The 13,363-nt window shown below is 40.8% G+C and overlaps 1 protein-coding gene across 32 annotated transcripts in view; it reads right to left on the bottom strand.

The window, feature by feature from the left end:
- Positions 1-9,056, bottom strand: part of FBXO38 (F-box protein 38) — a 66,935-nt gene extending 57,879 nt beyond the window's left edge. For 7 of the 32 annotated variants that reach the window (XM_012178737.4, XM_004008947.6, XM_004008946.6 and 4 more), the window contains exons 1-2: positions 8,967-9,056; positions 852-1,042 (exon numbers count right to left, since the gene is read on the bottom strand). In XM_012178737.4, the coding sequence (XP_012034127.1) occupies positions 852-979 (128 nt within the window). In that variant the 5' untranslated portion in view covers positions 980-1,042; positions 8,967-9,056. Of the gene's footprint in view, positions 1-851; positions 1,043-2,840; positions 2,873-4,771; positions 4,871-8,120; positions 8,269-8,966 lie in introns of all 32 variants that reach the window. The other 25 variants (XM_060416552.1, XM_060416562.1, XM_060416578.1 and 22 more) reach the window with 7 other exon arrangements.
- Between the last annotated feature and the right edge of the window lie 4,307 nt (positions 9,057-13,363).

The raw sequence follows: 13,363 nt of genomic DNA, 5'->3' as shown, positions 1-13,363 counted from the left end.
AAACAATTATCTCAGATGGGAGGGAGGTTCAAGAGAGGGGACATACATATATCTATGGCTGATTCATGTTGATGTTTGACACAAAACAAAATTCTGTAAAGCAATTATCCTTCAATTAAAAAATTAAATTAAAAATATAATTATCTCACTGAATCCTCATAATAACATCTTTATATCTATCATTGGTCCACAGCTAGCAAATGAGACTCAAGAGTCAAACTCTGATCTCTCATCCCAGAGACAAAGTATTTAGGATGTGTTTATTTGAGTAATAATGAAACAAGAGAGCAGGAGAAATTATAATGACAGAGTTTTTTGGTTGTCTTTTTGGATTTGTTTCTGGTTTTTGTAATAGTTGTTAAGTACAGTTTAGATAAAAATATAATTTTTAAAAAAAGGTTTTGAAAAAAATTTGTCAAAACAATCAATGTGTACACTGCATAGGGGGGGTTATTATTTCACAAAACTTTTTTTTCCATTTACTTACATATATGTGCACACTGAGCAAAATGTTGCTTCTTACTGTGGACTGTAATCAAAAAGTCAGAAACACTGTCTTATGCTGTACACAAATGGTACTGTAATAATAAAAGTCAACAAATCTATCAGTCAGTAAGAATTCTAAGAAGCCTGGAATGTTAACAGTCTAGATAATGTCTGCCCAACAGAACTTTCTGCAACAAAGCAAAGTTCTTGACTGTCTGTGCCATCCTATACAGTAGCCACTAGCCACACCAGGTCTTTAATTTAAACACCACATATAGTTAGTGACTACCACACTGGACAGACAGCTCTAGGACTTGCTTCTACCTATAAACTCCAGGTAGGTGAAAATCCAAACAAAACCTTACCTAAAAATATGGCAAAGCACTTCATGTGAAAGTTGATTCATATAGTCCTTTGTTTCATCGGATACTGTTTCCTCAGGAATTTCATTATTCGTGAGACACGTTTTAACACTTTTCTTTCGTGGACCCATTGCTGTGTTAGCTCCAGGATCAAAGAGCAAATCTCCCCTCTTGGTTACTTGACTTCAAAGCACCTGAAAGCAACCAGTGATTAGAGGAGACTAAAACACGCCAAACCCAGACAGAAATTATCCTTATAAAACATATAGGTAAAACAATGTCTATTCTAGAATACAGACACAACAGTTGTGCTATTACAATGATACAGGCTACATTCAAATTAACAAAAATATTACACAAAAGGCACAGAATGTCTTTTTTTCTGAAGAGAAGGTAAAAACTAATTATTTAGAATGAGCAAAAATCCAAAGAATAGGGAGTTCCTGAATTCTATTTGTACTGTTGCTTCCTAGCTAATTCACTCAATTTCTCCTGTGTGTAAGGTAAGATCATTAAACCAGATACAGATGCTTATGATTCTAGGATTGCCCTTAACGCAGCAGAAAGTAGAAGACTCTCAGATTCTAGTCCTGGGTCAGCCCCAGATTATTTCTATGAACTTGGATCCACTGTTTAAATTTTTCATTCTCCCACCAATAAAGTGTGGGAATCCGATTCCACCAGCGGGTCACATATCCATTTAAGAATTTGATTAAAAAATAATAATAATAACAACCTTTTCCACAAAAAACAAACAAAAAAAACTGCTTAATTTTATATGCAACTTCAGAAGAAGAATAAAACTACCCTTTTTCCTCTCTCTCTCCCGTATATATTAAGAAGTTAATTCACTTTTGTACTAAACGTATGTACTGTTTGTGGGAAGAAGGAGGGGATGAGAGGGAGAAAGGAGGAAGAACGGAGCGGGGAAAAGAGATAAAAGTCAGATGAGCGAACTTTCACCTAGAGGTTTGTTTTATTTTGTAGGTCAGGTTAAGAGGGAACTATGTGAAAACGGTGTCATTTTTTAAAATAAAATCTTATTATTTTTTTTAATTTTCTGATTATAAAGTTACTGTATGCTCATCATAGAAAGTCTGTATAGAAAAGTATAAAGATGTAGAAAAGTTATACCACTCAAGGCAACCAGTATATTTCCTTCTAATCATTTTTTCTGTGCATATTTTAACCTAGTTGAGCTCATATATATAGTTTTACCTATTCATGTACAATAGTCACTCAACATGAGAAAATTTTCCTGTGCTATTAAAATCCTATTTTTTAGTAACTGAATTTGAATAGAAAGTGAATATAGTAAAATTTACTGAACTGTTCTATTACTGAATATTGACTGTGCTTGGTCAGTCATGTCCATGTGGTCTCTTGTGACCCCCATGGACTGCAGCCCACCAGACTTCTCTGTCCATGGGACCCCTCAGACAAGAATAATAGTGTCATTTAAATAGTATTATCAATTATCTCTGGTAAAATTCTGAAAAATTAGCTGGACTCAAAGTGACAGAACTCTAGAGTTCAGAGCTTAATCATGTTACAGTGATGCAAAGAATTGCTGCTGCAAATCTGTCAGTCTCTCATTTACAGTGTTTGCTCCCTTTTATGCACCACTGTTTTTTCTTAATTATACTGGTACTACCAACAGTTTGTAAAGTGGACCACGTGCTTCCATTTTCTTACAGAGATGAGTCAATAAATGCATCACCTTTTCTTGATGACCTGAAGTGATCAATATGAATATACATGATATTCTGCAATATATTCTCAGGGATTAGTGAACTATATGGAGTTCCTGAGGCTCCTTTGCTTCAGCAGATGGGAGAAAGCTACAAGGCTAAGTGAATTCTCATATTTTTGTGTGTGCATGTGTGTGTATGCTCTGGTCTCTTCTCTCACTGAATGGTTATGCACTGTGAATTATGGCAGGTGTCAGGATGCTTGCTTCTCTCTGCAAGCCACCCAAACACACACACTAACCTCTTAATTTGCTGCTTCTAATCAGCTATGGCCTGGAAAACCAAAGAAATAAATGTTTAGAATTGTGGGTAGATTAATATCAACATGCACTTAGTACTATGGCTTGAAGGAATTCTACAGAGTAGGTACCTGAGCTACAGTTCACTGAATTTGTTTTTAAAGAAATATATACACATGATCAAACAGAAACCAAATCAGCCTACAAGAAATCCTAGTTTCCAGAGCATAAAATGTTTCCAATCTGATCAAGCACCTTTCCAATTTAATTTTTCAATTTTTACCACTTGCTCATTCCAGCCACACCAATCTCAGTTCATGCATGTATTTCACATTCATCTTTTATTCCCAATAAGCTACTAACTCTGGCTAGAAAGTCCTTCCTTTCCCTTTCTTTTTCTTTTTTGCTGGAAAGTCATTATTCTGCCTTCAAAATCTAGTTTAAACGTTAGGTTCTCTGAGAAAATGTCTCCTACTAAACTTCTCTTCTGAGGTCCCTGTAATACTAACATATGCTTCTCCCATAGCAACTTGGATAGTATTTTACTGATTGTGTCTCTGCCAGGAAAAGGAAAAAGAATCTCAATCTCATGTCACTGGGTGATGACAAGTCCTCGTTCACAGTAAATCATACATCTGATGTGTAACTATCCATCAGTCTTTCCATTCTTCCATATGTGTTCAGCAGCAAGGCTCCTAAGAACCATTTCATGCTCTTATGAGCATTCTATTTGCCACCACAGCGCTCAATGATCTCAGCAACAAGCCTGTAACCCTGGCAAAAATATAATCACACTCTAATAAGAACACAAAATAGCTACCCTGAGGCATTCAAATACGCTGGCAAGACTATTAATCAGTACAGACCAGTCCAACCATGGATTAATTCTCCAGTTACGTTATTTAGCACATGCTTCACCCTTTATGCCCTCACCTTTGCTAACTTTAGATCATTCATGGATACCATGTTCTTGACTTCATGCTTTAAGTAAAAATCTTTCTTGGCTCTTCATCCTCCTCTTACTAAGTGGTGTAGATCTGCTACCCTCATCTTATGATTCTACTTTTTATCGCTCCTTATTTTGCAATAGTGAGGTTTTGTGTGAATCAGATATCGTAGCTCTAGTGCACAACAAATAGACTGCTCCTTAAATATCACAGAGTTTATATAAATTTCCCTCGTTTAGAACTCAGAAAAATATTTACTCACAGATATGAAATTATACAACATTACAGAAAGGTCAGGTTAGGTCTCCAGCAAGCCCACAAAGATCCATTTAACTTAATATGCATTAACACTAACTACCAAAGAGCCTAAGTTAGTAGGACTGTAACAAAACTTTAGGTGAAATTGTATATATAGTTCCCATATCAAGTCTCGAATTGAAAACTTGGTCACAGAGCTACTTATTTGTCAGCAAGTGGAGTAGTGATGCCCCTGCTACAAGCCTTCAGTGGGGAATGGACTCATGGAGATGAACACTGGGGTAGAGGATAAGACTTCCATCTTCTACCTAGGGGCTTTAACAGCTCAGGACCCACACCTAGGAATCGCCAAGTCCTCTCCAGCTCCAGTAGTGCCCCTGGCACTACTAAAGACTTCTTCAAGGACTCAATTCTTCTCCCTCACCACTACTCAAACTCTATTAAAAACAAACAACATCAACCAAAACACCCCACACAACTGTTTCAACTGAAGCTGGCTTCATCATCACTTGAGTGAAATACATGACTAGACTATGCTGAGAGCATTTAATCCCAAGCACTAAGTACATAGGCCTGGTATCCCTGTTTGAGAAGAAAACACTATGAAAGACACAGGGAGCTAGTGATGATGAAGTCTCTCTTATATGTGCACTCTCTCTCTCTACTGCTTGTCTTTCAGTGGAATGAAGGATAAAAGCAGGTGGCAACAGAAAACTACGACAACTAGCCTTCTATATCTTGGTTTCCTCCTACCCTTCTCTCCAAAATATCACCACTTGTCACCTGAGAAACTCAGCAAGGTAGGAGCGGTCCAAAGCAGCAATAGGCTGAAAGGGGAAAAGAGGGAAATTCCAGTTATCATCAGTAGATAAAGATGACACATAGGAACAGGTTCGGAGAAGGCAATGGCACCCCACTCCAGCATTCTTGCCTAGAAAATCCCATCGACAGAGGAACCTGGTAGGCTGCAGTCCATGGGGTCGCTAAGAGTCGGATACGACTGAGCGACTTCACTTTGACTTTTCACTTTCGTGCACTGGAGAAGGAAATGGCAACCCACTCCAGTGTTCTTGCCTGGAGAATCCCAGGAATGGTGGAGCCTGATGGGCTGCCATCTACAGGGTTGCACAGAGTCGGACACGACTGAAGCAACTTAGCAGCAGCAGCAGGAACAAGTTTAGCAGAGGAGTTATGGACGGTAAGGAGAGGTGAGTATAAATAACGAGTACAAATATATAGAGACTATTATTTGCAGCAACAGGTGTTATTTGGGGGGGATTCCCGGGTGGCACAGTGGTAGAGAATCTACCTGCTAATGCAGGAGACACAAGAGATGCGGGTTTGATCTGTGGGCTGGGAAGATCCCCTGGAGTAGGAAATGGCAACCCGCTCCTGTATTCTTGCCTGGAAAATCCCATGGACAGAGGAGTCTGGCAGGCTGCAGTCCATGGGGTCACATGCACGCCTAGGTGGAAGAGTCAGTCACGACTGAGCACATGCACACAAGTTCTGGAGGTTAAGACTCTAAACCTCTAAGAAATGTCATTCTGAATGACAAAACTCATTTTCAAGGAAAGTTAAAAGGTGAAAGGTCCCTCAGAGATTAGTCACACAGTTCTTAATTTTTTGTGGGTCACAAACCCATCTGGGACTATGACAACAATTGCACATCCCCCGAAGAGAAAAACAAAACACTTCAAGACTCATATACTTTCAGGGGCTTCACAGAGACATGCAAGCTCTTCACCAGGATGCCATCCAAACCTGGTTCCTTAATTTTTAGATAGACGAACAGAACCAGAGGACAAAAGTCACTTGCCAAGGGCATATATTAAGTGTCAGAGTTCATGCTGGGATTCAGATTTTTCAGCCTACACTGTATAACCTGTCATTAAGTCAGTCCTCTGCACTGCAGCTGGCTGCTGCATTCCAGAACTATAACCCCAGTGCTTGGAGACGCACTTCTTGATGCTCTGATAAAACTGCTGCTGACCACACCCTCCTTCACAAATTAGAGCCCGTGGTCCATCTAATTTGATTCCCACACAATAGCCTACAGAAGCCCTCAGTCTCTATAGTCATCCTGTAAAAGCTGTGTAGCAGACTTTAGCCAAAGGAAGCATCGTTTTTGTTTTAGTGGTCCAAGCACATTTAGTGTTTTGTTTTAGTGGTCCAAGTACATTCCAACTAACAATAAGTCTGAGTTGTTTCTGAATATTCTTTAAATTTTTATAAACTCGACAAGGGAAGGAAGGTCCTTTTCAATTTCTTAGGCTGCTTCATTCCTTGCAACCTGCCAGTTCAAGTTTCCCCCCATCCCAAGCTAGACTACCTATCCTCTACTAATTTAATTCATCCTGGTTGCTCCCAAATTTATCCCTCTCTTTTAAACCTTAACCCTCAAGGCTATTTCTACTATTTGCTGAGGAGCACCAACATTTCCTTGCTTGCAAAAATCATTTCCCTTTTTATTCTCTATTCCCATTGGAGAAGTTTTAACACTTATTGTACACAACTCTACCATTGATACCTATAAAAAGCCTTACATAAATCCACTCCTTTACTCCCCAAATGTCCAACTTAGAAATCTTGTTATACCTTGTCAACATCTTCTTCCATCTCTCTTATTCTAATTACTCTCTTCCTCAGATCACACTGGACCTTCCAAGGTACATGTTTGTTTCTGACTAACATACTTTATAAGGAAGAGATAAACTGACTTATCTTACAATTAATTAGAAAACTTAGGGACCTCTTCTTTTATTGGACTTTCACAATACTGAATCAATTTCCCACTCTGTATGTAATTAATAACAATTTTTTGGAGAAACTCCTTTTTTAAAACTTGCTATTATCAATCTATCCATCCATCCAACCATCCCCTCACTTGATTTATTTTTTTATTGCCTACTAGGTGCTATGTAGTGACAAAGCCTTTCCTCCCGTGAAGCTCCACCGTCAAGGGCTCCTCTGCCCCTTAGGTTTCTAACACCTTTCTTTAGTTGTTGTTGTTTTGGCTTCAGTTTGCTCATATCAAAGTAATACTGTATGTCACTTAATCTGATACCATTCCTCATAGATCTTCCGTCTGCCACCTAGAACAGCCTCTCCTGCCTAAAGAAATGCTGCACCACATACACCAAGTTGCTCAGATAAAAAACAAACAAATGAGAAAAACAGAAGTACAGTGCTGAAAACATCTAGGAATCATCCAGTCGAATCTTTCATTTTCCAGATAAGGAAAGTGAGAACCAGAGAGGTAAGCTGGCTTGCCAGAAAGTATCAGTGCTGTAACAAGGTACCAGTACTGGTGCTGTCTGTATCTTTAACTCAAATCCAGTTTTATTTCACTATGTCACTTTATTATAATCTGGCTTTTCCTTTTTCTCCTTTTCTATATCTTAGTATCTTTTTTTTTTTTTTAACTAAAGAGTGTACTTCCAGGGACACAGTCATTTAAACAAACACACAAAAGTTTACGCAAAGAGGACATATGAATCACAGCACAACAAATTTTAAAGAGAAAGAGCCTTAGTGATAACCTAGACCAGTAATTGTAAAAAATGAGATTTAAAAATTAGAAACACAGATTTTTCTATCTATATGGCTACATAATATGCACCCTCCATATCTCACCCTTCCCTTCCCCCAGAAAATCATGCATCTATAGTTATTATTTTATTCTTCATTTGCACAGTTGTTGTTTAGTTGTTTAGTCACTAAGTCCTGCGGGACTCTTTGCGACCCCATGGACTGTAGCCTGCAATGCTCCTCTGTCCATGGGATTTCCCAGGCAAGAAAGAATACTAGAGTGGGTTGCCATTTCCTTTTCCAACGGATCTTCCTGACCAAGGGATCGAACCTGCGTTTCCTGCATTGGCAGGAGTGTTCTTTACCGCTCAGCCTGCAGAGTATGAGAAAGGGGATTAAGAGCCTGTGACCTAATCTAACTAATTCATTTGTCTGATGAGAAATCTCCAGTCCAGAGAAAGGAAGGTATTTGCCCAAAGTAAGTAAACCAGCAATTTAGGAGCAGTTTTAAGACAAAGGTCTGTTTTTCACATTTGCGTGTCTTACACTGCTGATATAGGTTCAAAAAACAAAGTCTTCAGGACAGAGCTTTTCAGCGCACAGGAAACACAGCAACCTTCCTAATTGCCCAGGTGCCCTTGGTTGGCTTGGTGTCTGGAAACAAATATGGTAGACACTTCTGATAAGTCATCTCCTGGTTAACCAAAAATGCAGAAAAGAGAGGCTTTCAGGCGTGTTTCTAAGGAAAGACTCCTTAAAAGGGAGTTGAGATTCTGACTTTTGAGCTCGGAGGGGCATCAAACGCACCCAACACCCTCATTTTACAGATATGTAAGCCGTGCCACAGAGAAGGTAATGGACATGGGCAAGGTCAGAGTGAGTCGGTGGACGAGGTAACACTAGAACTCCGGGCTCCCTATCCCCCGGTTGGCCGCCTCTACAGATGTATTCACCGCGTCCTGCTCGGATAATCCCCGCAGTAAGCTGACTACAGGCTTTAATTCACAGGTTAAAACACTGACTTAACATTAAAATCGTGGAATTTGTGACGCCCAGAGTACGACGGGGTCCCAGAAGTTGGCCAGGCCAGAACTCCCACTTTGTTCAGGAAATCCTGATTCATAGACAGTGCTATGTACTGGGATCTTGGGCAAAGTTCAGGCAAGGTGGCAAACGCCGCCACCAGGCCCTCGAAGACCAACCACTACAAACCCAATCCACCACAAACCCAAGCCCGGCTTTTCGAGGAGCTCTAGGCCCGAAAGGGGCCAGAGACCGAGAGCCCAACCGGTCGAGGGCCCTAGAGCCCGATCCAGCCGCCTCCACCCGCTGTACGCACCCTGAGCTCTGTAGCTCGCCGCCCGCCCCATGCCCACCAGCCCGCCGCCTCACCTATGCCAGCCCTCCGTTTGTTGTACTGGTGAAGGGGGAGGGAGAAACGCGACAAACACTTCCCGCGGACCCCAACGCCGCGACACTTCCGCTTCCGCCGCCCCTCGGGCACTTCCGGAATGTGGGCATCCGGGGCTTGGCCCATTCCCTGTGCCCATGTTGGGTGTGAGGCTCGGGCGTCCAGGCCTGGCAGCCATGTTAAGCGTGGCTTTTGGGTAAACTCGCGGCAAGTCCTTCATTCACGTGACAGCGTTACCACGCCCAAAGTGTGTAGCGTCTGCCGCGGGATAAATAGTCCAGATTCTGCGGTTTGCTTCTGGGTGGTTTTGGTGCGCCTTTCAGGGTTTCGCGTTTCTCGGTTGCAAAGTAGCTAAGTTGTGGTAGAGTTTTTTTTGTTTTTTTTTTTTTTAAACTTACTCACCTGAAAACAGAAAAACTTTCTTTGGTGAGGGTGAGGTGGAGTAAAAACGTCAATGTTAAGTCAGCTTTTCTCTACATTTGGGACATTGTGTATGTACGTACTTTACAGTATTTTATAGTTTCCAAAGGATTTCCTCATCATTGTCTAATTAAACACTCGCCACGACCGTGACGTATTGGTAGAAGTTAATTTGACCCGTTTTTTTCCTTACAAAGATTATCTTCAGAGAGGGTGTGGACTCAAAACAAAACAAAACAAAACAAAACCCCCCACAGCCTAGAAGTAGGGAATTACCTTTTATTCAGCTCACTGGCTGAGGACTTAAGCTGTGAAGATGGCCTCTGGGATATCTGGAGTGACTGTTCTGAAGAGGTAAGGCGTACAGATGTGTAGGAGAGTTTGCAAAAGAAAAAAAGCAGGTAGTTGAACGTGAAAATATTACTGCTGATTAAAGAAACAAAATGTCAAATTAACTTAGCTCTTTTTAATGTATGAGGTAATATGAGAATCTGGGCTTAATGAAATCATTCTCTTGATATGTACCTTAACTTTCTAGGGTCTATAATCCTGTTTTTCTCCGAACTGAATCTCATTAGGATGCACCTATAGGCAAGCTGCAGTGACTGATGGCTCCATGACCACAACAGTCTTTAACCGAAATGACACGAACCATTGTATGTCTGCAGAGATAATTGCTCAGTGTCACACAGCTAGACTGAAACCAGATTTTTTATACCTTCCAAATGCCTTGCCCCTAAATATGGGTGACCCTTGATCAACTCTGGGGTTAGGGGTCAAAAATTTGAAGATAAGTTTACAGTAGGCTCTCCCTACTGTAGTCCACATCTGTGGGTTCAAGCAACCACAGAGTACTCATTCTGTGACCTTGAGATGTCAACTCTAAACTTCGGGTTTGTTAGGAAAAAAAGGATGTCGTTATGGTAAGTACATACAAAACCACCGCAGAATTTAGAGGCTAACCATAATTTGTTAGGATTCTGTGAGTTAACTGGGCTCAGTTCAGTTCAATCGCTCTGTCGTGTCTGACTGTTTGCGACCCCATGAATCGCAGCATGCCAGCCCTCCCTGTCCATCACCAATTCCCGGAGTTCACTCAGACTCACGTCCATTGAGTCCGTGATGCCATCCAGCCATCTCATGCTCTGTCGTCCCCTTCTCCTCCTGCCCCCAATCCCTCCTAGCATCAAAGTCTTTTCCAATGAGTCAACTCTTCGCATGAGGTGGCCAAAGTACTGGAGTTTCAGCTTTAGCATCATTCCTTCCAAAGAAATCCCAGGGTTGATCTCCTTCAGAATGGGCTGGTTGGATCTCTTTGCAGTCCAGAGGACTCTCAAGAGTCTTCTCCAACACCACAGTTCAAAAGCATCAATTCTTCGGCGCTCAGCCTTCTTCACAGTCCAACTCTCACATCCATGCATGACCACAGGAAAAACCATAGCCTTGACTAGATGGACCTTAGTTGACAAAGTAATGTCTCTGCTTTTGAATATGCTGTCTAGGTTGATCATAACTTTTCTTCCAAGGGCTCAGTTGGGCAGTTGTAAATTGGGGTTACATGCATTTGATATTAAATGTCGGCTGAGACTTTTAACTGCAAATTCAAATGGAAGTTGCATTGTGGACAATTTAGTCTGCAAGCCCTCTAGGCCCTCAGCTAAAACTATCAGAATACCTACACATGATTTACCTTCTGGTTTGGATTTCTCACAGCAGAGAGCTGGGTTATGATAGCGAGCACTCAGAAATAGAGTGGAAAGTGAGCTGTTCCAAGCAGTACAGGAGGAAACTCAATGACAGGACTTCAAATGATTCAGCCTTGGGAGTCTCAGAAGTCACTTCTGTCACATTTTGTTGGTCGAGGAAGCCACCCAGATTCAAAATGAGAAGGGTAAGATTCCACCTCTTAATTTAATGAGTAGCAAAAAATGGAGGGTCCATCTTTAATTTACTACAGTACCTCCTTTGTTTTTTGGTGAGGGGGAGATATATAGATTTTATTAGCACAGGCTTCAAAAAGGAAGGCTGGTAGCCCCACCAGTACAGCCTTGAGGGTGTACTTGAGTGATTCTTTACATGATTTATTTTTAATTGTAAAATATACATGGCTTCCCTGGTGGCTCAGTGGTAAAGAATGCACCAGCCAATGCAGGAGTCAGTCACAGGTTCCACCCCTGGATTGGGAAGATCGCTTGGGGAAGGAAATGGCAACCCACTCTAGTATTCTTGCCTGGGAAATCCCATGGACAGAGGAAGCTGGTGGGCTCCATTCAGTCCACAGGGTCCCCAGAGTCAGACACAACTCAGGGACTAGATCACCACCACCAAAATATATGTAAAAAAATTTAGTATTTTAACCAATTTTGAGTGTGCAGTGGCATTAATTCATTGGCATTAAGACTATTTACGTTTTTATGTGACTACATCACCATCCACCACCAGATTTTTTTTCATCTTCCCTTACTGAAACTCCATATGCCCTAAACAATTCCCACCTGCTGCAGCCCAACCCCTGGCAACCACCATTCTACTCTCTCTCTCTTTGCCCATATAAGTAGACTCATACAATATGTCCTTTTTGTTTGTGTTTTTTTCACTTAGCATAATGTTTTCAAGGTTCATCTATGCTGCAGCATGTGTCAGACTTTTCTTCCTTTTTAAGACTGAGTTATATTACATTGTATGCATATATCATATTTTGCTTGTTCATTCATCCATCACTGGACATTTGGGTTGCTTCCCACATGTCTGTCGTAAATAGACATTGTGAATAATTCTTCAATGAATATTAGTGTGCAGGTATCTTTTCTTTCTTTCTATTATTTTGATATGTATCCCAAAGTGGGATGGTTAATCATATGGAAATTCTATTTTTAATTTTTCCATAGTAGTTACACTGTTTTATATTCTCAGCAACAGTGCGCAAGGGTTCCAATTTTTCAACAGTCTTTCTATCTTTTTTTTTTTTTGGTGAGATAATGTTTGTAATCCACTAAGAAGAGTGCCTGCTGCTGCTGCTGCTAACTCACTTCAGTCATGTCCGACTCTGGGTGACCCCATGGACTGTAGCCTACCAGGCTCCTCTGCCCGTGGGATTTTCCAGGCAAGAGTACTGGAGTGGGGTGCCATCGCCTTTGCCTAGCACATAGCAAATATTCTGAAAAGGTTAGCTGTTACTATTTGATTGTTCAGAGGCTCTTTTTTTCCCCTTTTTTCTCAGCAATGTTTGAAGTTTCAAGGACTGAATTCTTAGCATGTGGTTTTTCTGAAGTTCACTTTCAAAACATCTTAAAATTTTCCAAGTTACATAAGGAAATGCTGTGAAAGGATGTTGTAAGTAGGTATATGCTTAGTGAATTGCACTATCAAAACAAAACACAAGGTGGTAGATTAGGCGTGTGCATGTGTGCGCACGCACATATACACACACTAAAGGAAAAAAGAAAAAGTTTCATGGGTAGCTTTTATAAACACGAGACCTAAGTGAGCATAAATAAACAAGGCCATTGTTTTTCATTTTTAATTTGGACCATACTGTTAAAGGTTAACAGTAACCTTTCTCAAGAAAGTGAAAAGATTTAGAAACTTCAGGAACTCAAAAAAGTTTAAGTAATAAGCCTTACTGTGTTTTCCCTGTCAACTACGTTGAGTGCTGAGCCAGCTCTCTAGAAATGTGAGAGTAAAGAAGTTATTTTTTAGAAAAAGAGATGTTTGAAATGCCAAGAACTATTTACCATGAGCCAGCATTTACTGAAAGACTGTGTGGGACCTGGGAATATGTTAGACTGTTAGGACTGCAGAGATGACTAGGTAGCAGTTTCTGCTCTAAGCAATTTGGGAGACATCATCTACAAAGGACACTTAAGTGAAGTTTGGGAAACCCTGGCCTAGTGGAATGTCAGGATACCCGAGCAGTACAGAGGACCGAGTCCAGGCTCTGTGCAGCTGTGCTTGAAAT

The sequence above is a fragment of the Ovis aries genome, chromosome 5, assembly GCF_016772045.2.
Source record: "Ovis aries strain OAR_USU_Benz2616 breed Rambouillet chromosome 5, ARS-UI_Ramb_v3.0, whole genome shotgun sequence".
Lineage (NCBI taxonomy): Eukaryota > Metazoa > Chordata > Mammalia > Artiodactyla > Bovidae > Ovis > Ovis aries.
The sequence above is the reverse complement of the archived record's forward strand: the minus strand, read 5'-3'. Positions and strand labels throughout refer to the sequence as shown.